Source organism: Oncorhynchus nerka, linkage group LG22 (assembly GCF_034236695.1).
Source record: "Oncorhynchus nerka isolate Pitt River linkage group LG22, Oner_Uvic_2.0, whole genome shotgun sequence".
Classification (NCBI taxonomy): domain Eukaryota; kingdom Metazoa; phylum Chordata; class Actinopteri; order Salmoniformes; family Salmonidae; genus Oncorhynchus; species Oncorhynchus nerka.
The window spans coordinates 52,174,126-52,200,426 of record NC_088417.1 but is presented as its reverse complement, the minus strand read 5'-3'; the positions used below and the strand labels follow the sequence as shown (position 1 = coordinate 52,200,426).

The window sequence follows — 26,301 nt, the reverse complement described above, 5'->3', positions numbered from 1 at the left end:
CAACCCTATGGTGAAAAGTGATTACTGCAAGCTGGCTATCCAGTTAAGCCCATGCTTTGGAAGAGTGAATTGAATTGCTATTCACTACAATGTTTACATCTTATAGTATTTTGCCAAGCTTGGCAACAGTTATTATGATATAGACATGAGAGCTCTTGTAAGTATCTGTTTGAGATGATAATCCACATCATAAGCACTATTGAATAGCTAAGGACCCTGGGACTAAACACCTCCCTCTGCAACTGGACCCTGGACTTGCTGACGGGCCTTCCCCAGGTGGTAAGGGTAGGTAACAACACATTCGCCACGCTGATCCTCAATACAGGGGCCCCTCAGGGGTGCGTGCTCAGTCCCCTCCTGTACTCCCTGTTCACTCATGACTGCACGGCCAGGCATGACTCAAACACAATCATTAAATTTGCCGATGACACAACAGTGGTAGGCCTGATTACCGACGACGACAAGACAGCCTTTATGGAGGAGGTCAGAGACCAAGCCATGTGGTGCCAGGACAACAACCTCTCCCTCAACATGAACAAGACAAAGGAGATGATTGTGGACTACAGGAAAGAGAGGACCGAGCACGCCCCCATTCTCATAGACGGGGCTGCAGTGGAGCAGGTTGCGATCTTCAAGTTCCTTGGTGTCCACATCACGAACAAACTAACATGGTCCAAGCATACCAAGACAATCGTGAAGAGGGCACGACAAAACCTATTCCCCCTCAGGAGACTGAAAAGATTTGGCATGGGTCCTCAAATCCTCAAAAAGTTCTACAGCTGCACCATCGAGAGCATCATGACTGGTATGGCAACTGCTCGGACTCCGAACACAAGTCACTACAGAGGGTAGGGTTAACAGCCCAGTACATCACTGGGGCCAAGCTTCCTGCCATCCAGGACCTCTTTACCAGACGGTGACAGTGGAAGGCCCTAAAATTTGTCAAAGACTCCAGCCACCCTAGTCATAGACTGCTCTCTCTGCTACCGCACAGCAAGCGGTACCAGAGTGCCAAGTCTAGGTCCAGGAGGCTTCTAAACAGCTTCTATCCCCATGCCCTAAGACTCCAGAATCTCAAGTCAAATGGCTACCCATACTATTTGCAGTGCCCCCCATCCCCTCTTTATACCACTGCAACTCTGTTGTCATCTATGCATAGTCACTTTAATAATGCTACCTACATGTACATACTACCTCAAATAACCAGTGCCCCCACACATTGACTCTGTATTGGTAAACCCCTGTATATAGTCTCGCTATTGTTATTTTACTGCTGCTCTTTAAATTACTTGTTACTTTCATCTCTTATATTTATCTGTACTTTTTGAAACTGCATTGTTGGTTAGGGGCTCTTAAGTAAGCATTTCATTGTAAGGTGTACACCTGTTGTATTCGGCGCATGTGACTAATAACATTTGATTTGAACAGCAGAATGAACCCACTCTTATATGGTTAATACAGTCTAATGCAATGTATTATATTTCCTCTCAGAGACCCACAGAATGCATTTCCCCTTTGTATTTCTTCCCTTCTGATCTCATTACGTCCCAGTGCCGCTCTAGCGCAGAGGAGTTGGAGAAAACACTGGGAAAGGCTATGACCAGTATAGATAATGCTACTGATCATAGGAGAAGGTCAGTGGGCTTCGAGGTCAATATGTCAAACAAACAATATCTGTAGGGAAATACTCTGCAATTGTAATGGTTCGCTATTATAAAGAGTAGTGAATGCATCTAATTTTCAAGCCTCTAGTTTAATCAGGAGTTGGAAAACATTGGTCTACTTTTCATTCTTCCCCATTTTAGAGTATTTCAACAAACTGACATTGGCCAGATATCTCCCTTACTAGAGCGAGGCAATATAGACAAAAAGTTATATCACGATAAATTGACCCATTGTGCTCGATAACTAGAAATACAACATTTATTTTATTTTCATGCAGTTACTTTCCAATAGCGGAAATGGTCTAGACTAACATTTTCCAGTGCCATCAAGAAGTAAGACGAGAAAGAAAGCTATTTCATTTAACATGTTCAGGGAATTCATGATTGATATTTTGATGTGCAACATATCAAAATAGAATCCAGAATAATCAGATTTCTTTATGCTCTTTAGAGATTAATTTGCTTGCATCTTTTTTGTGCATATTGGCCTAGGCTATATACTACATAAATCACCCCCAGAGGAATTGGGAACTCAAAACAGATTAGCTAGATTACTAACCCAAAATATGATAGTGTTGCTAGATAGACATGTAATTGATATTTTACAGTAAATGTAATGTCCTACAAAAACGTTTAATTGGTAGGCTACTTGATTGTATTCACAGCAAATGACGGTTCCACCTGTGCATCATCTCAGTTACCTTAGGGCTGGGAATTGCCAGGGACCTCATGATACGATGTCATCATGATACTTAGATGCCGATACAATTGTGATTCTCTCAATTCTATATGTATTGCGTTTTGATACTACAATTTTATTGCAATGTTCCAAACATATTGCTCACTATATGTCTACTGCAGAGAGACGAAAACATGAAAAAAATGTGTTTTGATCAGTCATGGTTGGCTCACTATTTAAAAAGATGAGAACAGGCTAGCACAGGTACAGCCGACTAGCGTTAGCTAACACTCACTAGCAATATTTGTAGTATTTTTTACAAATCGATACTTGGAGTCAAAGTATCTATATAATATTGTCCAAAATAATAATGTCATATGTAACTGTATTGATTAGAGGTCGACCGACTAATCGGAATGGCCGATTAATTAGGGCCGATTTCAAGTTGTCATAACAATCGGAAATCTGTATTTTTGGACGCCGATTTTTTAAAATATATATATATATATATATATATATATATTTTTTTACAACCTTTATTTAACTAGGCAAGTCAGTTAAGAACACATTCTTATTTTCAATGACGGCCTAGGAACGGTGGGTTAACTGCCTTGTTCAGGGGCAGAACGACAGATTTTCACCTTGTCAGCTCTGGGATTCAATCTTGCAAATTTACGGTTAACTAGTCCAACGCTCTAACCACCTGCCTCTCATTGTACTCCACGAGGAGCCTGCCTGTTACGCGAATGCAGTAGAAGCCAAGGTAAGTTGCTAGCTAGCATCAAACTTATCTTATAAAAAACAATCAATCACATTCACTAGTTAACTACACAAGGTTGATGATATTACTAGTTTATCTAGCAAGTCCTGCGTTGCGTATAATCAATGCAACGATGGGGGATGATTTAACAAAAGCGCATTTGCGAAAAAAGCACAATCGTTGCACGACTGTACCTAAACATAAACACCAATGCCTTTCTTAAAATCAATACACAGAAGTATATATTTTTAAACCTGCATATTTAGAGAAAAAAAGCAAGCAATATTAACCAGGTAAAATTGTGTCACTTTTGCGTTCATTGCACGCAGAGTCAGGGTATATGCAACAGTTTGGGCAGCCTGGCTCATTGCCAATTGCTAATTTGCTAATTTGCCAGAATTTTACGTAATTATGGCATAACATTGAAGGTTGTACAATGTAACAAGAATATTTAGACTTAGGGATGCCACCCATTAGATAAAATATCGAACGGTTCTGTATTTCACTGAAATAAACGTTTTGTTTTCGAAATTATCGTTTCCGGATTCGACCATATTAATGACCAAAGGCTCGTATTTCTGTGTGTTATGTTATAATTAAGTCTATGATTTGATATTTGATAGAGCAGTCGGACTGAGCGATGGTAGGCAGCAGCAGGCTCGTAAGCATTCATTCAAACAGCACTTTTGTGCGTTTTGCCAGCAGCTCTTCGCAAGCACAGCGCTGTTTATGACTTCAAGCCTATCGGCCTAATGGCTGGTGTAACCGATGTGAAATGGCTAGCTAGTTAGCGGGGTGCACGCTAATAGCGGTTCAAACGTCACTCGCTCTGAGACTTGGAGTAGTTATTCCCCTTGCTCTGAAAGGGCCGCGGCTTTTGTGGAGCGATGGGTAACGCTGCTTCGAGTGTGGTTGTTGTCGATGTGTTCCTGGTTCGAGGCGAGGAGAGGGACGGAAGCTATACTGTTACACTGGCAATACTAAAGTGCCTATATGAACATCCAATAGTCAAAGGTATATGAAATACAAATGGTGTAGAAAGAAATAGTCCTATAAATACTATATTAACTACAACCTAAAACCTCTTACCTTGGAATATTGAAGTCTAATGTTAAAAGGAACCACCAACTTTCATATGTTCTCATGTTCTGAGCAAGGAACTCAAACGTTAGCTTTTTTACATGGCACATATTGCACTTTTACTTCTCCAACACTTTGTTTTTGAATTATTTAAACCAAATTGAACATGTTTCACTATTTATTTGAGGCTAAATTGATCTTATTGATGTATTATATTAAGTTAAAATAAGTGTTCATTCAGTATTGTTGTAATTGTCATTATTACAAATAAATAAAATCGGCAGATTAATCGGTATGGGATTTTTTTGGTCCTCCAATAATCGGTATTGGCGTTGAAAAATCATAATCGGACGACCTCTAGTATTGATCCCCCCAGCACTAAATTACATACTCTGGTTGTAAAGTGGTGCCAATACCTAATCACCAAAAATGACAGACGTAAGCAAAATTGGTTCAATAAGAGGAAGGAAATGTCAGTGCAGGTAATTTTCGGTTTAATGTCCCAGCTCTATCCCCTACAGTACTTTCAAATACTGGGAAGAGCTAAGGATTAAAACCAAAGGCACTGCAACCTTTCAGGACTGTTTGGGCCTCTGCTATGGTACAACAGTAGAGTAGGCAGTGTGGTGACCTTTACCTTGCAGCAGTCCTGACAGAAGATGGAGGGGTTTCCCAGGAGGCCCAGGACCTCCCCACACAGCAGGCACTGGGACAGGCCGTTCCCCAGCGCACTCTTCTTCATGTTGTCCAGACGCTCCACCAGCCTCCTGGGACACACACGCACAGACACACAGTTACAGAATGGACACAGAGGCTAAAGTTGGCTATGTGCTGCCACTGACGGCTCATGGATTGACAGTCCAGATAAACTAACAGAAAGTCCTGTGTATATGTGTGTGTGTGTGTGTCCTACCCGATGCGGAGCTGTTCAATCTGCTCAAGTTGCTCAGCCCTGCGGATGACACTAAGGATGATCTCCACCTCCTGCTGCTCCAGCATCTGGCTTTTCCTCTGTCGGTCTGTACGGAAGGTGTGCACCGACCAGCCTGTCTGCAGCCTGGGACACAAACAAACAAGTTGCTTCACGATGTCGATCAATTCAATTCTGTTGTGTCATTCATTACATGTGGCAGTGCAGGCCAAAATTAAACCTGTGTGATGTGACAAACAGAAGAACCATGCTTATGCAAGTATGCACACCTTACAAAAATATATACAGTTGAAGTCGTAAGTTTACATACACTTAGGTTGGAGTCAATAAAACTAATTTTTCAACCATTCCACAAATGTATTGTTAACAAACTAGTCTTGGTAAGTCGGTTAGGACATCTCCTTTGTGCATGACACAAGTTTTCCAACAATTGTTTAAAAGACAGATTATATCACTTATAAGTCAATTCCAGTGGGTCAGAAGTTTACATACACTAAGTTGACTGTGCCTCTTAAACAGCTTGGACAATTCCAGAAAATGAAATCATGGCTTTATAAGCTTCTGATAGACTAATTGACATAATTTGAGTCAATTGGAGGTGTACCTGTGGATGTATTTTAAGGCCTACCTTCAAACTCAGTGCCCCATTATTTGACATCATGGGAAAATCATAAGAAATCAGCCAAGACCTCAGAAAAAAAATTGTAGACCTCCACAAGTCTGGTTCATCCTTGGGAGCAATTTCCAAACGCTTGATGGTACCACGTTCATCTGTACAAACAATAATCCGCAAATATAAACACCATGGGACCACACAGCTGTCATACCGCTCAGGAAAGAGACGCGTTTAGTCGTCTAGAGATGAACGTACTTTGGTGCAAAAAGTTCAATTCAATCCCAGAACAACATCAAAGGACCTTGTGAAGATGCTGGAAGAAAAAGTACAAAAGTATCTATATCCACAGTAAGGAGTCCTATATCGACAAAACCTGAAATGCCACTCAGCAAGGAGGAAGCCACTGCTCCAAAACTGCCATAAAAAAGCCAGACTACGGTTTGCAATTTCACATGGGGACAAAGATCGTAATTTTTGGAGAAATGTCCTCTGGTCTGATGAAACAAAAATAGAACTGTTTGGCCATAATGACCATCGTTATGTTTGGAGGAAAAAGGGGGAGGCTTGCAAGCCGAAGAACACCATCCCAACCGTGAAGCACAGGGGTGGCAGCATCATGTTCTGGGGGTGCTTTGCTGCAGGAGGGACTGGTGTACTTCACAAAATAGATGGCATCTTGAGGTAGGAAAATCGTGTGGATATATTGAAGCAACATCTCAAGACATCAGTTAGGAAGTTAAAGCTTAGTCGCAGATGGGTCTTCCAAATGGACAATGACCCCAAGCATACTTCCAAAGTTTTGGCAAAATGACTTGAGGACAACGAAGGCAAGGTATTGGAGTGTCCATCACAAAGCCCTGACCTCAAGCCTATAGAACATTTGTGGGCAGAACTGAAAAAAAGTGTGTTTGAGCAAGGAGACCGACAAACTTGATTCAGTTACACCAGATCTGTCAGGAGGAATGAGCCAAAATTCACCCACCTTATTGTGGGAAGCTTGTGGGAAGGTTGTGGAAGGCTACCCAAAACATTTGACCCAAGTTAAACAATTTAAAGGCAATGCTACCAAATATCAATGAAGTGTACGTAAACTTCTGACCCACTGGGAATGTGATGAAATAAAAACTGAAATAAATCCTTCTCTCTACTATTATTCTGACATTTCACATTCTTAAAATAAAGTGGTGATCCTAATTGACCTAAGACAGGGAATTTTTACTCTGATTAAATGTCAGGAATTGTGAAAAACTGAGTTTAAATGTATTTGGCTAAGGTGTATGTGAACTTCCGACTTCAACTGCATATACTACAAGCAAAAACATCCCCTTTTTTGACTACACTGCGGACAAACAAACAAACCAACCCACATGTGCAAAATGTTGTACAAAATACATAAATATACATTGCAGTGTAAGATCAAAATGGTCACAATGGTTTTGTCAAACAACGGACCTGCCATGCTATCAAAAACAAGTTTCAACAAACCAAAAAGAACACAATACAATGTGATGAGAATACTGATGGGCACAGGAAACCTTTACACAACCAAAACAACTTTCCCAGGTGACATTGCAAAAACACTTTCACCTGTTTAGTGAGATGGGAGAGATTTGAGTGCATACTCACTTGGCTCGAAGGGCCAGCTGCCGGTCGTTGGGACAGACCCACTGATCATTCCCTGTCCCAAACATGGCCTCTGTCATCTCTTGAGGGCTGATGACAAGGTCTGCAAAAACACAACCAGACACTCAGTCCTCGAAAATGAAAGGCTACATCCTGTCTGAGAAAATCAAATCAAAGAGATATTGACCCAGCACTGTATAACCCCTATAACTCATGTTAATTGGGTATACCTGTGGCTTTTATACATGTCCACAAATATGTTTTTTCTTTGAATTTGATATTAGACAACTTTTTGAGTGCAAACATGCTAGTGTTAGCAGAACAACAATAGCCAGTAAATGGGTAGCTTTAGACGGGTTAGCTGACAACGTCACAAAAACGATGTGCGCACTTCAAAAGGGGAAGAAGGCTGTGTGTTGTTATGCTTCTGGATGGTCAGATTGCTAGCAACAATGACAAGAAACTGCCATGTGGTGAATCGTAAGTGGCTCGTTTCAGCTCCTTGTTCTTAATACCATGCCTTGTTTTGAGGTGTTTGGACTGGCAAAAAAAATGCTAACTAGTTAGCTAACCAACAACTGTAAAGATGTATTTGAGAGACAAGTGCTCATTGTGTAACTTTATTTATGTTTTCAATGAACATTGGAGTCAAAATATAGTTTACATGTTATCAACAAGCTAAGTCAACCCTGTCCCTTTTGCCCCGTAGTTGCACGTGTCAGGTTTTGTTGCTGAACAACCAACCCATCTCCAGCCCCTGGTGAAACGCATTAATTATCATTTCAAATGGAAAAGGATGAATGAAGCATTTAAAAAGAGCTATTTTGCTTCCAAACAAACAGATGACACATTGTTGGGAGGGTATAGATGTGTGCATCTTAGCGAGCAACGCAGAGGCAGAGCAGAGGCAGCTATTTATTACAGGCCCAATTAATGAATCACCCAGTTCTCTGGTCTGTGGGCACACATGCAATCAAACATTACAGCTGATTACTGTTACCAGACTATCAACTATGAATTATAAGCACTGGAAAAGATTTAACTATTTCCCTCATAGGAGAAGACATGTAACTGCACAATAACCCATTCATTTACATTAAGTACTTATAGTTATATTATGTCAATATTCATGTCACGGCGTTCCTAATTTCTAAATGTTGTTGGGACACACCAAGGGTCTGTGTGCCCCTCTCATTGGGGAATCATGCATTCTTTCATTCTCCTCCCATCCCCTCGCTCTCCCATACTAACACACACTTAGATGCAGAGCCCTTGGTGTAAGGGTAACGCTTCCCTGCTCAAACCACGTGGGACTACACCTCCCCCCACCGTCGACCGGGGTTCAATCCCTGCACCAACCTTTCAAGTTAATTTTCCAATTGCCTGTATCCAATGCTGTCATGTAAAATTGATCTCAAATAGAACATCATTTACCTGTGTTTTATATACTGTATATTTCCAAACTGAGGTTTGAATGATACTGTGAAATTTAGAAGATTATGATAATGCACTTTTAGTTTAAGAGGTATTTGAAAACACCACTTGAAACTTCAGCTTGTTTGGCTGGGTGGAATTTTTGGACCGCCTGGTGACATCAGTTTGCTCTGGTCTCTGCCAATAACAGCTGTTTTTCCAAGAAGCACATCTCTCCCATTATGCTCCTCCAATTACGCCCCTCTTTCAGACCCCTCTGACTGTCCATTTCTTGAGAAATTGCATTTTGCTAAGAAGCTATATTTGTAAAAAAATAATCATAAAAAAAACATTTTAATTGATCACAGTAAGTTACTTAATTGTTACCAAGAAAGACGATGGCCAGAACTTAGCTATGATGTTGCACAACAATATAAGTCAGTAAGTCATCATTTTGGTCAAAGTATGATATATTTGGTCTGGAATTGACAAATCCGAACTGCCCACTTTGTGCAAATCCGTGTGAATACGGTGTCTTTTCCTATGATATGACTGTTTAGTTTCAGGGCTGGATTTTATTTGAATGTTACTGTACCACCCACCAGCATGGCATTGTTTATTAAATCAGAAACAGCTGCAAAGTTATTTCTGTTTGCAACTGAGATGAGCCAAACAGCCTTGTGTCCATTTGGCCACCTGAGCCATGGATCAAATTAAAATAGGGGGTGAAAACATACTTTTTTTCCACCTCAATTTTTTTTCTCCAGAAAATGATATTATAATCCATTGGATAATTTGCTGAAGCTGAAATGTCTTGAGTCAATAACTAAATCAACCCCTTTGTTATGGCAAGCCTAAATCAATTCAGGAGTAAAAATGTACTGAACAGGTCACATAAGTGGAATTTATTTTTTAAATCTTTATTTAACTAGGCAAGTCAGTTAAGAACAAATTCTTATTTTATAATACATTTAAAATGTATTGGGGGCGGCAGGGTAGCCTAGTGGTTAGAGCGTTGGACTAGTAACCGAAAGGTTGCAAGTTCAAATCCCCGAGCTGACAAGGTACAAATCTGTCGTTCTGCCCCTGAACAGGCAGTTAACCCACTGTTCCTAGGCAGTCATTGAAAATAAGAATTTGTTCTTAACTGACTTGCCTAGTTTAATAAAGGTAACATAAAATAAAAAAATACTGTATAGTTTCCTAAGGACTAGACACAAGACGACCATCTCTGTCAGCGCCATCTTGCATAGTCACTTTAACTCTACCTACATGTACATATTACCTCGACTAACCGGTTCCCCGCACATTGACTCTGTACCGGTATCCCCTATATATATATAGCCTCGCTATTGTTATTTTACCACTGCTCTTTAATTATTTGTTACTTTTATTTAAAAATGTTTACTTATCTATTTTTTTTAAACTGCATTGTTGGTTAAGGGCTTGTAAGTAAGCATTTCACTCTAAGGTGTTTCACCTGTTGTATTAGGCACATGTGACAAATACAATTTGATTTGACTAGGGAGTTTTTTCTGATTCAGCCTGCTTCCAATGGGAGACAATTTCACCTTTCAGCATGACAATAACCTAAAACAAGGCTGGAGATGCTTAACAAAACGACATTGAATGTTCCTGAGTGGCAGAGTGACAGTTTTGACTTAAATCTATGGCAAGAATTGATCAACAATCAACTTGACAGAGCTTGAAGAATTTAAAGAGAGAATAATGTGCAAATATTGTACAATCCAAGTGTGCAAAGCTCTCAGAGACTTCGCCAGAAAGACTCAGTTGTAATCGCTGCCAAATGTGATTCTCACAAGAATACTTATGTAAATGAGAAATCTCTGCATTTAATTTTAATACATTTGCAAAAATCTCTACAAACATGTTTTCACTTTGTCATTATGGTGTAGTGTGTGTAGAAGGGTGAGAGATAAAAAAAAATCAATTTTGAATTTGGGCTGTAATAACAACATGTGAAATAAGTCAAGGGGTATGAATACTTTTTGAAGACACAGGGAGACAATCTGACTGTATGTACAGTACCAATCAGAGGTTTGGACACACCTACTTATTCCATCACAACATTAAAACTGTGATTTGTTTAAAAGTGTTAAACAAATCAAAATATATTTTAGATTCTTCAAAGTAGCCACCCTTTTGCCTTTATGACAGCTTTGCACCCTCTTGGCATTCTCTCAACCAGCTTCAACTGGAATGCTTTTCCAACAATCTTGAAGGAGTTCCCACATATGCTGAGCACTTGTTGGCTGATTTTCCTCCACTCTGCAGTCCAACTCAACCCAAACCATCTCAATTGGGTTGAGGTCTGGTGATTGTGGAGGCCAGGTCATCTGATGCAGCACTTCATCACTCTCCTTGGTCAAATAGCCCTTACACAGCCTGGAGGTGTGTTGGGTCATTGTCCTGTTGAAAAACAAACGATAGTCCCACTAAGCGCAAACCAGATGAGATGGCGTATTGCTGCAGAATGCAGTGGTAGCCATGCTGGTTAAGTGTGCCTTGAATTCTATGCAGCTTCCTCTGAACAGTTGATGCTGAGATGTGTCTGTTACTTGACTCTGTGAAGCATTTATTTGGGCTGCAATCTGAGGTGCAGTTAACACAGGAATGGAAGACTGAGTTACCTCTGCTGCAGAGGATACGTTCATAATAGTTGCTAGCCTCAGGAATTGCAGCCAAAATAAATGCTTCAGAGTTTAAGCAACAGACATCAACATCAACTGTTCAGAGGATAAATTGCTGCAAATAAATCACTATTAAAGGACACCGATAAGAAGAGACTTGCTTGGGACAAGAATCGCGAGCCTTGGACATTAGACTGGTAGAAATCTGTCCTCTCAAATTTGAGATTTTAGGTTCCAACCGCTGTGTCTTTGTGAGATGCAGAGTAGGAGAACGGATCTCTACATGTGTGGTTCCCACCGTGAAGCTGGTGACACTCACTGATTTATTTAGAATGTATTAGTATTATATTTAACCTTTATTACTGGAGCTTCATCTTATTCTTTCTATTGTTCTGTGGCGAAATCATGGCTGCAATTTATGGATGATTCCAAAACTTGAGATAACAATAGATAGCTAAGTAAAAGATAGGCCAGTGGTTTCCATCTGTGGAAAGTTTTCCCTAAATCAATGCTTATGACAAATACAGCTCCAGAACCAGCCATTGAGCCAGCTGGCTAATATTTTGATTACGGTTTAGTAAATAAAACAAATAAAAAAACAGCAACAGCAGATAACATGAGTTTGCTTGATAAGGTTAGTAAGATAGCTAGCTAGCTAGATAAGGTTAGTAAGATAGCTAGCTACACCGACAGCTGTCAGTGCCCCATTTGTTTATGTTTATCAACTCCACGTGGAAATTCCCAAACCAAAATAGGTATAAGTAGCCTTCGCCATTCTTTGGAGGTGGAAACTAAATGTAAAATTACGTAGAAATAGTGGCAACAATATCCTCTGGGGCTGTCCTTTAAGGAGAGTTGAATTCAAACTAAAAACATTTTTTTTACTCTTTTCAAAAACAACACTGATAAAACACTTGTGAAAACCTGTACACTGCGATGGACTTCTAAAGGTGATTGACATGAGCTGTTATCTGCAGTGACATTTACAGCGAACGTAATTTCCACAAACATTGGGGATATTGCCTTTAAAAGTACATCTTTGTGGGCAGGTCGTTAATCTGTTGAATTGAATCTTGTTCCGGCCTCAGGCTACATCTCAGTACACAAAAGTAGCAACCTGTCCTCGCTTTTTATGTTTCATTGGCACTAATCGGAAAAGACAGGGCCGTTGAGAAATACAGTATGTTAGAAGTCTTCTAGAAACTGACCAGGACAGGATCGACTTTAGACAACTTAAAAATTCAATTTATGAACACAGTATAAAAAGTCAATCTTTCCCATCGCTAACACTTACAACCTCCCTACTACAGATGGGACGATAAAAGGAAAATTATCGACATTGACATCACTTATTGCAGGCATTTGATTAATATCATTCATTACGATAAATAACCTATATTAGAGAAATATGGGGTTTGAAATGAAATAAGTTTGCTAATAACGGTGACTGTTAATGGGACAATTGATGGCTACAACCATTAGACCAGTAGTAGTAGTTTAAAGGATCATAAAAAAAAACTGTGGTGCCGATTAATGTTAACCTTTCTATTTGTCGTAATTTAAGCAATTTATCGCGATATGGATTTTGCTCATATTGCCCAGGTCTACTCCCCACCACAAACATTCTCTGGCTATAAGCGTATAACGCCATGTCATTGAGAAAAGCCACTATGTCCTTGTTTATGGCTGAGCAATTAACTCTATTTACATTTCCAACCCACCTAATGGCCTTTGTTCCACATTAGTGCTTTGGAATCAGGCCCAGCTGACTACATTAAGTATGGTTAGAGCAAAGCAAACAAACACAGGACAATTCATCAGGACACACACGTTTACAGCTTTCAGACTGAATATGCCAAGTCAGTAACCAGGTTTCCATCCAACCATTTCATTTGGATTAATTACCTGAGGCATGAAAAAATTCACAACCGGGCTGATGAAAACAGGAAATGTTGGTACAAAGTGTTCCTTTGACATGGTAGGATCTTTTTGTGTCTGTAAAATTAAGTGTGAGAGAAATGGCAGTGGAAACACATTTCTATGCAAATATTGATATAATAACCATCATTTTGAGGTAAACTTGGGAGTCAAACAATAACATTGTCACATCTACTCCTGCTCCTCCCCTCCAGCATTCGACTTTGTTGGTTTATTAACCAGCTGCCCTGGCTACCCATCATTATGCACACCTGTGCCTCATCATCAGGCACACCTGGACTATCACCTTCCTGATTACTCCACACACACACATATATACACACACACATATACACACACACACACACACACACATATATACACACACACACACACACACATATACACACACACACACATACACACATATACACACACACACACATACACACACACACACACACACACACACACACACACACACACACACACACACAGTGCCTTGCGAAAGTATTCGGCCCCCTTGAACTTTGTGACCTTTTGCCACATTTCAGGCTTCAAATATTAAAGATATAAAACTGTATTTTTTTGTGAAGAATCAACAACAAGTGGGACACAATCATGAAGTGGAAAATACAGTTTAAAGTAAAGGGGCTGAATAATTTTGATTTGTTAAAAAAGTTTGAAATATCCAATAAATGTCGTTCCACTTCATGATTGTGTCCCACTTGTTGTTGATTCTTCACAAAAAAATACAGTTTTATATCTTTATGTTTGAAGCCTGAAATGTGGCAAAAAGTCGCAAAGTTCAAGGGGGCCGAATACTTTCGCAAGGCACTGTATATATATATATATATATATATATATATATATACACACACATATATATACATACACACACATACATACATACACACACACACACACACACATACACACACACATATACATACACATATATACACATATACATACACATATATACACACATATATACACACACACATATATATACACACACACATATATACACACACACATATATACACACACACATACACACATATATACATATATATAAAATCACCACTTTATTATAAGAATGTGAAATGTCAGAATAGTAGTAGAGAGAATGATTTAGTTAAGCTTTTATTTCTTTCATCACATTCCCAGTAGGTCAGAAGTTTACATGCTACCAAATACCAATTGAGTGTATTGCCTTTAAATTGTTTAACTTGGGTCAAACGTTTTGGGTAGCCTTTTTATTACTTTAGCTGCTTCGTTGCAAAATTGGATAACTTTTCGCCAATACTGTTTAAACTGTAAGCATTTAAAGTTGTATTAATCAACATTGGAACATTGGTTTCGGCCAAACGCTATGCCACACCCACGGACGTTATTTTCTTCTCCCCAATTAGTCTGGATCTTAGTACCTCCTCGACGATTTCTAGAACGCAGACAGATGTTAACCGTTCTGATTGGTTCCAGAAGCTGATGGGTTGGGCCAGGGCTAGAACACATAGGTAAAGCAGCTTTGATGCTTTCATTGGCTTTGATGCTTGGATTGGTTTGATGATCCAATTGCTGATGACATCGTTTTGCACAACCGCCCCTCATTTAAACATCACTACAAACGACTTCAACGATGGCAGTCTCGATGGCAGAATTATGAAGTGAACAGAGCAGCAGATGAATTTAGATTGAGTCATCAGGCAACTCGAGATTTACCTCAAATTTCAGTGCACGTATTGAATCCCAAGGGAAGATTTTTTACCAACCAATTGGATTCATTTTCTAATCTATCACAGGTCATGAAACAGAGCAACATTAAAGCAGTCATCAATGGCTCTTATCTGGCAGTAATGCCTGACATTCACAGTGCACCTTAACCTAATCAAACACTATTTCCATGAACTAAACTACAGTGCTTTAGCTCTGGAGCAATCACTCGCTGCATCTTTTCATGGGGAAAATCTGTTCAAGACAACCCAGGTCCCACACAAAAACCACAGCACAAAATATTTTGGCAAACAGAGTAAAGTTAAGGGAGAGAAAATGTTTACCTGCAAAATCCCCCCTTCCTTTGAAAGAGTGAGGTCTATGAGAGCCGGTTAAAATCGCCTTGCAGTTAAATCGCCTTGCCACGGGCCAGGCCTTTGAACAAATGAAGGCGAGAGCGAGGAAAAGGAGGAAACAGTGAATTCCGGGGTTGAGCTCTTATAAATAGTTCACAGCCTGCCTGCCTGACAGGCTGGACACATGACAGAAGAACAATTCATTGCAGAAACATTCTTTTCCTTCCGAAACAGACGGCGGTGATTGACTGGGATAACAAAAGCCGTGCCATGGCTCTCCAGCTAACACCAGCCGACAGGAAAAGGCTAACACTGTTACTATTGACATGCTCTTTCCAACAATTCCGAGAGACTCATTGATCTTATTTGGGGAGGGCTCTTTGTGCATGCAAGTCATTGAAATTAAATGTGACAGTGTTCCTTTCAATTATTGTAACTCGTCTGTTATTGTAATTGTTATTGCATGCCATGGCTTTAAGTGATTGAGGTTGAATGTGAATTCTATCTGAGGATCCAGAGGGATGATATACAAATTATGCACTGACTGTACAAAACATTAGGAACAACTTTCTAATATTGAGTTACAGCCCCTTTTGCCCTCAGAAAAGCCTCAATTTGTTGGGGCATGGACTCTACAATGTGTCGAAAACATTCCACAGGAATGCTGGCCCATGTTGAATCCAATGCTTCCCACAGTTGGCTGGATGTCCTTTGGGTGGTGGACGGGAAACTGTGTGTATTAAACCAGCATTGTAGCGGTTCTTGACACACTCACACCGGTGCGCCTGGCACCTACTACCATACCCCGTCCAAAGGCACTTACATCTTTTGTCTTGCCTATTCACCCACTGAATCACACACATACACAATCCATGTCTCAATTGCCTCAAGGCTTAAAAAAACTATTCTTTAACCTGTCTCCTCCTTCATATACAATGATTTAAGTGGATTTAACAAGATCAACAAGGGATCATAGCTTTCACCTGGATTCACTGTCAGTCTAATGGAAAGATCAAGTGTTCCGAATGTGTTGTACACTCAGTGTATGTATGTATCATATTAAATCTATTTTGATTGAGGTTGAATGTGAATTCTAACGGAGGACCCATACCGCTCTGTGGTCCCAGAGGGATGATATTGTGGCCTATTCAAAACAGGCTGCCTTTAGGACATACAACCACAAAGCAATACAATTGTCGTCAAAATCTTACCAGGTGGGATAATGATGGTTGCCCTACTTTGCAGTCCTTTGTTTATGTTAGTGTTATTTTTTACTTTATTGCTTGTAGGGATAGGCACAGTGATTTAAATATTCAAATATCCGAACAGACGTTAGTATTCGAGTCGTAACAATATGGAATATAATGTTTGAGGATAAAGCTCGGAGTGACACAATTTCATGTGTACAACATCTAAAGACCTACATCACTATACGGAGAGCTTTGCTGTTTCTACAAGGACGTATTTGGGTGTTTTTGAAGCCATTGATCATGTTTTATCGGGGCCCACATACTACACAACAAAGGACGAGGAAGTGATTTGCTGTTTGGGGCAAGTTTCTAAAAAAATATACAAAATTACAAAAAAGGTGTCTGGACCCTTATTCCATTTACATCAAAAATATAGATTTGGTAGTAAAAAATAAAATGTGTCCTTTAAGGACTGCAGGCATCTGAGCCATGGACTGTTTACTAGGCTACCTTCTGAAAAGAGAGTCAAAAGGGCCTCCCGGGTGGCGCAGTGGTTTAGGGCTGTGCCACCAGACTCTGGGTTCGCACCCAGGTTCTATCGCAGCCAGCCGCGACCGGGAGGTCCATGGGGCGAAGCACAATTGGCCTAGCGTCGCCCGGGTTAGGGAGGGCCTGGCCGGTAGGGATTTGTCTCATCGGGCACCAGCGACTCCTGTGGCGGGCCGGGCGCAGTGCGCGCTAACCAAGTCACCAGGTACTTCCTCCAACACATTGGTGCAGCTGGCTTTCAGGTTGGATGCGCGCTGGGTTAAGAAGCAGTGCAGCTTGGTTGGGTTGTGTTTTGGAGGACGCATGTTAGGAGCTTTCCTCTCCTGAGCCCGTACGGGAGTTGTAGCGATGAGACAAGATAGTAACTACTAACAATTGGATACCACGAAATTGGGGATTAAAATTAAATGAACTACAAAATAGAAAACAGAGTCAGTAAAGGTGCATCAGTGCCAAAACCGAGAGACTAAAAGCATCTGCTATTACCAGGCCATCACTAGCTGTCTACCAGGTGATGCACGCTCCATTCACACAAAACACACACAAGGTATTACACACCTCATACTCATATGCACGCACACACACACAGACATTGAACCACTGGACACTTCCCGTTTCACACTGAGTAATAAAATATTATATTCCGGACATAGCTTATACTACTGGACACTGTTTAAACACCACATATTTATTTATACACTGGATTCTTGACATAGCTGATATACTGCATCTACTGCTGTAAATAAATATCATTCTTAGTATATCTTGAGTAAATTCTTCCAGTGTAGGCTTACATAAGTATAGATTGCATTTTGATTACCGTTACCGTGTCATTTGGGTTGTTAATTGGATTTGTCCCAACATTTTATTATTTTTATTATTTGTGTAGGCCCACCTGTTTGACATTTTATTGAATTGTTAGGAGCTAGTAACAGAAGCATTTAGCTGCACCCGCTATAACATCTGCTAAACGGTGTATGCGACCAATAAACTTCGATTTGAGATGTAAAAACATAAACTATAGAACACACAGTACCCGTCAAAAGTGAACGGGTAAAATAACACATATGGAATCCTGTATTAAACAAAAAAAAAAAGTGTTATATTTGAGATTCTTCAAAGTAGCCACTCTTTGCCTTGATGACATCTTTGCACACGGTTGGCATTCTCTCAACCAGCATAAGAAAAGGGAAATGACAGTCCATCATTACTTTAAGACATGAAGATCAGTCAATATGGAAAATGTCAACAACTTTTGAAGTTTCTTCAAGTGCAGTCGCAAAAACCATCAAGCACTAAGATGAAACTGGCCATCATGAGGACCGCTACAGGAAAGGAAGGACCCAAAGTTACCTCTGCTGCAAAGGATAAGTTCATTAGAGTTACCAGAAATTGCAGCCAAAATAAATGCTTCACAAAGATCAAGTAACAGACACATCTCAACATCAACTGTTCAGAGGAGACTGTGTGAATCAGGCCTTCATGGTCAAATTGCTGCAAAGAAACCACTACTACCACTACTTTTGGGGTGGTTAGAGCGTTGAGCCAGTAACCAAAGGCTGCTAGATCGAATCCCTGAGCTATCAATGTAAAAATCTGTCGTTCTGCCCCTGAACAAGGCAGTTAACCCCCTGTTCCTAGGCCATCATTGTAAATAAGAATTTGTTCTTAACTGACTTGCCTTGATAACTCTTTCATGTGTGAGTTCCAAATGTCTCTAAACGGTCGCTATGCACGTGATGTTAGAACATTCTCTCCATTCCAGAATGTGATTGTTACGCAACAGTATATTTAATCAGCGCTGCCCTCAAACCAAGGCACTTAGCCTGTTTTTATTTATCAATTTCAAATTATTTTCTAACAGTTTGAGGTGTGTTCCGCCTCATTCATTCACATAAAAATTATAATATTTACTTTTGCGGAAAATACATTTTTATGACATTTCTGACCCGGAAAAAATTCCCCAAGCACTTCCCAATTGTTTGCATGCATTCCGATTCTTGCATAGATTGTAATGGGCACATATGTGTGCAAAATACTTTGAAGGTTGTACTGATTATGTGTGCAGCCATGTTTGTTGACATACAATGCATTCTGGGTTTCACGTAAACGTCTGTTGGACCAAAGACATAACAAAATGAGGTGTGTAAAAGGGTTCATTCATTTTTTGAGGTCTTCCGGAATTGAATGGTCGAATGTGAACGATGGTGGACGACACCTCCCCTTGAACATGCATACTATTAACAGACCAAACTCATCTTGTCTCCTCTTACTATCTTTGGTTTCTGTGAGGGGGAAAAAAAGGCGTGCAGAAACTACCCATCGTCGGATACTTTCATATTTCTAGAGAATGTTTTACTCAATTATTTAGATCAATGGTGAGCTCACCCGTGATATGATTAATTATAAATAGTAATTTCTATTAGCTAATTCATATTGTAGTTTGTTAGCGAGATTTATACAAAATGAGTGCTTGTCAATCTTTCCTCAGTTAGCGCTAGGACAAATGTAGCCTACATTTTTCTGGTTTGGACGATTGTGTTATGCTGTAGATACTCCTGTGAATGTCTGAACATTGCATCCAAAAAAACCTGCTCACATTCTGGACATAACTATGTAAGGACTGTTGTGCAAAATGTTTCTGAAAAAAAGTGTGGCCAGCTCAAAAGCTGATTGTCCAGTTTCGATTGACGCAACATTCTAAATAAGCGTTCTAATCACACCGGTTTGATTGTACGATTCAGGGGCCACTGTAGAATTATCACACCCGTGTGTTGGTATGTGTGAAAAGGTTAAATACAGATTAAATTAAAATAAATACTAAAATGACACCTACAAAAAGAGACTTGCCTAGGCTAAGAAACACAAGCAATGGACATTAGACCGGTGTAAATCTGTCCTTTGGTATGATGGAGTCCAAATGTAGGATTTTTGGTTCAAACCGCTGTGTCTTTGTGAGACGCAGAGTAGGTCAACGGATGATCTCCGCATGTGTGATTTCCACCGTGAAGCATGGAAGAGGTGGTGTGATGGTGCTTTGCTGGTGACACTTTCAGTGATGTATTTACAATTCAAGGCACACATAGCCAGCATGGCTACCACAGAATTCTGCAGCGATATATCATCCCATCTGCCTTGCACTTTTAAAAAATTTAACTAGGCAACTGGTTTGCACTTAGTGGGACTATCATTTATTTTTAAACAGGACAATGACCCAACACACTGCCAGGCTGTGTAAGGGCTATTTGACCAAGAAGAAGAGTGATGGAATGATGCATCAGATGACCTGGCCTCCACAATCACCGACCTCAACCCAATTGAGATGGTTTGGGATGAGTTGGCCGGCAGATTGAAGGAAAAAGCAGCCAATAAGTGATTGGCATGTGGGAAATCCTTCAAGACCATTGCAAAAGCATTACAGGTGAAGCTGGATGAGAGAATGCAAAGAGTGTGCAAAGCTGTCATCAAGGCAAAGGGTGGCTGCATTGAATAATCTCAAATATATATTGAATTGTTTTGGAGAAAGAAAAACCCTGTAATGAGTCGGTGTGTCCAAACTTTTGACTGGTAGTATGTATATATATATATATATTTAGTGGGGAGAAGTATTTGATAACCTGCTAAATCGGCAGTGTTTCCTACCTACAAAGCATGTAGAGGTCTGTCATTTTTATCATAGGTACACTTCAACTGTGAGAGACGGAATCTAAAACAAAAATCCAGAAAATCACATTGTATAATTTTTAAGTAATTAATTTGCATTTTATTGCATGACATAAGTATTTGATACATCAGAAAAGCAGAACTTAATATTTGGTACAGAAACCTTTGTTTGCAATTACAGAGATCATACATTTCCTGTAGTTCTTGACCAGGTTTGCACACACTCCAGCAGGGATTTTGGCCCACACCTCCATACAGACCTTCTCCAGATCCTTCAGGTTTTGGGGCTGTCGCTGGGCAATACGGACTTTCAGCTCCCTCCAAAGATGTTCTATTGGGTTCAGGTCTGGACACTGGCTAGGCCACTCCAGGACCTTGAGATGCTGCTTATGGAGCCACTCCTTAGTTGCCCTGGCTGTGTGCTTCGGGTCGTTGTCATGCTGGAAGACCCAGCCACGACCCATCTTCAATGCTCTTACTCAGGGAAGGAGGTCTGAATACTTATGTAATTTTATGTAATATTATTATTAAATGTGCAAAATGTTCAAAAACCTGTTTCTCTTTATGGGGTATTGTGTATAGATTGATGAGGATATTTTCTTTTGTTAATCCATTTTAGAATAAGGCTGTAACGTAATAAAAATTTGGAAAAAGGGAAGGGGTCTGAACACTTCCCAAGTACGTACGTATATATATAAATAAAAATATTGGCCATGCTGGCAATCCAGCATGACTTCTGACACGTTCAAGACAACTAACAACTCTGAAAAATATTGCTTACTGGAAAAATACGTTTTGAACTGTCATCCAAGTCGGGCCTCTATCTCGAGCTTTGTCCTGAAGATCACTAATGTCATGATTCGACCTTGTTACTTCCGAGTTCTCAGTTGTCTTGAAAGCATCATAAATCCAGAGAATGCCTGACTTTGATGACAAAATCTTCCCACAAGAAGGACCGCAGCGTCACCTTCCTGTTCAAGTGAGCACAGCACAACAAGGGGAGTCCAAAATGTGTCTTTTTTATTTAACCTTTATTTAACTAGGCAAGTCAGTTAAGAACACATTCTTGTTCACAATGACGGCCTAGGAACAGTGGGTTAACTGCCTTGTCCAGGGGCAGAATGACAGATTTTTACATTGTCAGATCGGGGATTCGATCAGTTACTGGCCCAACGCTCTAACCACTAGGCTACCTGCCGCATACAAACGTTTTGTATGCTGCTGCATAAATTATGTAATATGCCAGGGAGATAGTTTTACTTACTTAGCGACAGTATACATAAGTGTATGTTATGTAGTAACTTGTTAGTAGCCCATGTGCCTCACCCAAATAATTTGTTCCCTTTCCCCCTCATAACTTTCTAGACCTATCGGCTGCCTTCGATACTGTGAACCATCAGATCCTCCTCTCCACCCTCTCCGAGTTGGGCATCTCCGGCGCGGCCCACGCTTGGATTGCGTCCTACCTGACAGGTCGCTCCTACCAGGTGGCGTGGCGAGAATCTGTCTCCTCACCACGCACTCTCACCACTGGCGTCCCCCAGGGCTCTGTTCTAGGCCCTCTCCTATTCTCGCTATACACCAAGTCACTTGGCTCTGTCATAACCTCACATGGTCTCTCCTATCATTGCTATGCAGACGACACACAATTAATCTTCTCCTTTCCCCCTTCTGATGACCAGGTGGCGAATCGCATCTCTGCATGTCTGGCAGACATATCAGTGTGGATGACGGATCACCACCTCAAGCTGAACCTCGGCAAGACGGAGCTGCTCTTCCTCCCGGGGAAGGACTGCCCATTCCATGATCTCGCCATCACGGTTGACAACTCCATTGTGTCCTCCTCCCAGAGCGCTAAGAACCTTGGCGTGATCCTGGACAACACCCTGTCGTTCTCAACTAACATCAAGGCGGTGGCCCGTTCTTGTAGGTTCATGCTCTACAACATCCGCAGAGTACGACCCTGCCTCACACAGGAAGCAGCGCAGGTCCTAATCCAGGCACTTGTCATCTCCCGTCTGGATTACTGCAACTCGCTGTTGGCTGGGCTCCCTGCCTGTGCCATTAAACCCCTACAACTCATCCAGAACGCCGCAGCCCGTCTGGTGTTCAACCTTCCCAAGTTCTCTCACGTCACCCCGCTCCTCCGCTCTCTCCACTGGCTTCCAGTTGAAGCTCGCATCCGCTACAAGACCATGGTGCTTGCCTACGGAGCTGTGAGGGGAACGGCACCTCAGTACCTCCAGGCTCTGATCAGGCCCTACACCCAAACAAGGGCACTGCGTTCATCCACCTCTGGCCTGCTCGCCTCCCTACCACTGAGGAAGTACAGTTCCTGCGCAGCCCAGTCAAAACTGTTCGCTGCTCTGGCCCCCCAATGGTGGAACAAACTCCCTCACGACGCCAGGACAGCGGAGTCAATCACCACCTTCCGGAGACACCTGAAACCCCACCTCTTTCAGGAATACCTAGGATAGGATAAAGTAATCCTTCTCACCCCCCCCCCTTAAAATATTTAGATGCACTATTGTAAAGTGGCTGTTCCACTGGATGTCTTAAGGTGAACGCACCAATTTGTAAGTCGCTCTGGATAAGAGCGTCTGCTAAATGACTTAAATGTAAATGTAAATGTAACTTAGCCTACTGTTCTGACTTGGTGATGCACATGTAGCCTATAGCCTGTTTTAGAGAAATATCATCATCGAATATTGCAAGTGCTTTCATGGTGTGCTTATATGCCCCCTTTATTTATCCTATGGTTGTGACTTGGTTTACAGGGAGAATACTGTAAGAACGGCCCATGTTCTGAATTCTGTTGCTATTCATTTCAAAAGTGCTGAACAAATGGTTGTATTGACTACTTCTGTCTTAGCTCGCTCATTAATTCATGTCTTAATCAAAATGTTCCGCTCATCGTTCCCTTTGAATTGTTTGTACATCTCAATTGTCAGTAGAAACCACATTTGTTTAAGCAAGTCAGCCATGTCAGCTATGTTTTTAAAAAGGCAGTAAATGAGGCTGAATTAACAGACAAGGCTTCGCTGAATGCCAAGTGTAGCAGTTGTAAGGATTCACTCCATGTGCTGAAAAGAAAGTTGTGCTAGTTTGACAGCTTTATGTAAGCACTAACAGTTTGTGGGCACCGTTTGTCACTATTATTGTGCAAATAATGTATTGTTTAGTGTTGTGTTTTCCCCACCAAGATTTACATGCTAAAATTGCCACTGGGTGTAAGCATTGCGTCTGGCAACAGAAATCATTAACAGTTTAAGAACCAAACAGAACGAACCGGCAGGAACCTACCTGAATTAGTCCATTATGAACTCTCATTTCTGTTGCAAAATGTTTTCCGTTTGGAGTATAGGTTTCTGTTGCAAAACACTTCGCAGGAAACGAAACGTTTTGCAACAGAATAGGCATAATAAATAGACCCCAAGCGTTGCATAGATTCAACAGGGGTGTATTCATTCTGGCGAATCTGTTGCAAAAAGTGTATTCAACGGTAGCAAACAGAACGGATAGGGACCTACCTGCATTTGTCCAATATAAACTCTCGTTTTGTTCAGTTTGCTTACGTTTGGTTCTTAAACTGTGAACGGTTTCCGTAATGAATACATCCCAGGTATGCTTCTAACAGGTGGCTAATCTACCTGCATCAATTGCTCGTTTCACCATGGAGTAGAGTTCAGTCCGCTAAAACAACCTAAACGTGACGCGTTTCTAGACAAACATGTTACCTATACAGTCAGCTACACAAGATTCAGTGGCTCTTGTGGTTTACGTACCGTACTAATATGACGCATTTTCTACGCTCTAAACTAGCCTTTCCAGTTGAAAAATGTATTGTATTGACATTTACATTGCACTTAAATGTTCAGGCAGCTATTATACTGATGTATGAAAATGACATATGTTGGCTTTTCTAGGCCCGTGTGAATGTTTGTATGCATTTAGGTATTGTTCACAATGTGCCATGAATTGTAGCTCACAAAAAAACGTTGCTTTAGCTTCCTATACTATGAAGAGGTTAATTTATTTTACCTGCGTGTCCGGAGGTTATTAGCAGGTCCTTGCAGGTTTTCTCTCTGCTCCAGCTGCTCCTGGAACTTCACGGGAACTCTGGTACCATAAAAACACATCAAATTCAGGGAAGCTTTGGAATCTACGGTGGACTTTTCTATTGTTTCCTCTAGCCAATGTATTCGAAGGGATATTGGAATGGGATTTTTTTTGTGTGTCACAGGGAGCAAACGACAACCATGCAGTGCTTCCTTGTTCAGTTACCTTACCAGTGTGAAGCTAGCCACAATAAGGATTAGCCACACCAGTGGAATTTGCTGTTCGCCTTCAAATTAAAAGTCACCATTTGAAAGTGATTCAAACGGATACAAATAGTGGAATCATGCCATATTTTGACTAAATAATGTTACACAAGGTCGGAATGTTATCGTAAAAATACAATAATTAGTTAATTTGACGCAAAAAAATATTTTGAAATTGCACTGTAGATGTATTAGACTTCAGAATTGCTTGAGGCATACTTATGTGCACTGTATAGCCTAATGGACATTGCACTCATGAAATGGGGTATCAGCCTACTCAGTGACATGCACAGAGCAAACTGTGTAGAGTTTACACAAATATTAGCATATTAGCTCTTATTGCAGGACTTTGATTGTGGGAAATCACCTTCTTGAATTGATTATAAAGCCATTGCGGTCATCATAATTGTGTATAATGCAAATATTGTATTTAGTGCCTCAAAGTATTAAGAAATAAACATGTAAATTAAACATTAAACAATGTGTCCACAAATATAATAAATACAACTCTAGTCTGAATACATAAGTGTGTTCACTAATAGTATAAATACATTGTTTAGTGTTTAATGTACATGTTTATTTCTTAATAATCACTCTGGGACCTGTGGTGCAACCTCTGAAATCACCATACAATGTTACAAATGAAGAAACATATCCTATAAGTATGTTCTACTATCTCAGTGTGTAGTTTGTTGTCTGTAGCTGGCCAGAAATATAATCTCTCTTTTCACCAAGGCAGTGTTGTTCAGTACAGTACAATTTGGTAATTGATCCGGTCATAACAGGGCTTGCTAGAACCACTACAAGCCAAGCTATTTTAGCTTTCTAGCTTAATTGTTTACTATACCTAAAATGCACTGTAGTCTAATGTTATAGCTAGCTAGCTAACTAGTTTCAGTGCCTCTCATTACGAGCAAAAATTGCTACATGTTTTGATGATGAGTTCAGAGAGTAAAGTAATGACTTTGGCTTTATGACTGTCATGAGAATTATGTTCTCAGTGTTAATAACCCAATTCAATTATACTACTCAGTCTGCAACCCAGAATTTGTAAGATACTGGTCGAATGAAACAGACAGACAGGCTAAATAGTCAAAAAATGTATTCATGAGCGCGCGAGTTTGTTGTACAAAACCATTCATTTTATACTAGCTCCTTACGCACATAC

At 40.5% G+C, this 26,301-nt stretch overlaps 1 protein-coding gene across 1 annotated transcript in view; it reads right to left on the bottom strand.

The window, feature by feature from the left end:
- The window catches only part of LOC115105315 (double C2-like domain-containing protein beta), a 314,653-nt gene extending 289,546 nt beyond the window's left edge, over positions 1 to 25,107 (bottom strand). The window contains 5 exon segments of the mRNA XM_029627235.2: positions 4,821 to 4,950; positions 5,097 to 5,240; positions 7,357 to 7,456; positions 24,853 to 24,899; positions 24,901 to 25,107. Of these exon segments, the coding sequence (XP_029483095.2) occupies positions 4,821 to 4,950; positions 5,097 to 5,240; positions 7,357 to 7,456; positions 24,853 to 24,899; positions 24,901 to 24,950 (471 nt within the window). The 5' untranslated portion in view covers positions 24,951 to 25,107.
- Positions 25,108 to 26,301: the final 1,194 nt, after the last annotated feature.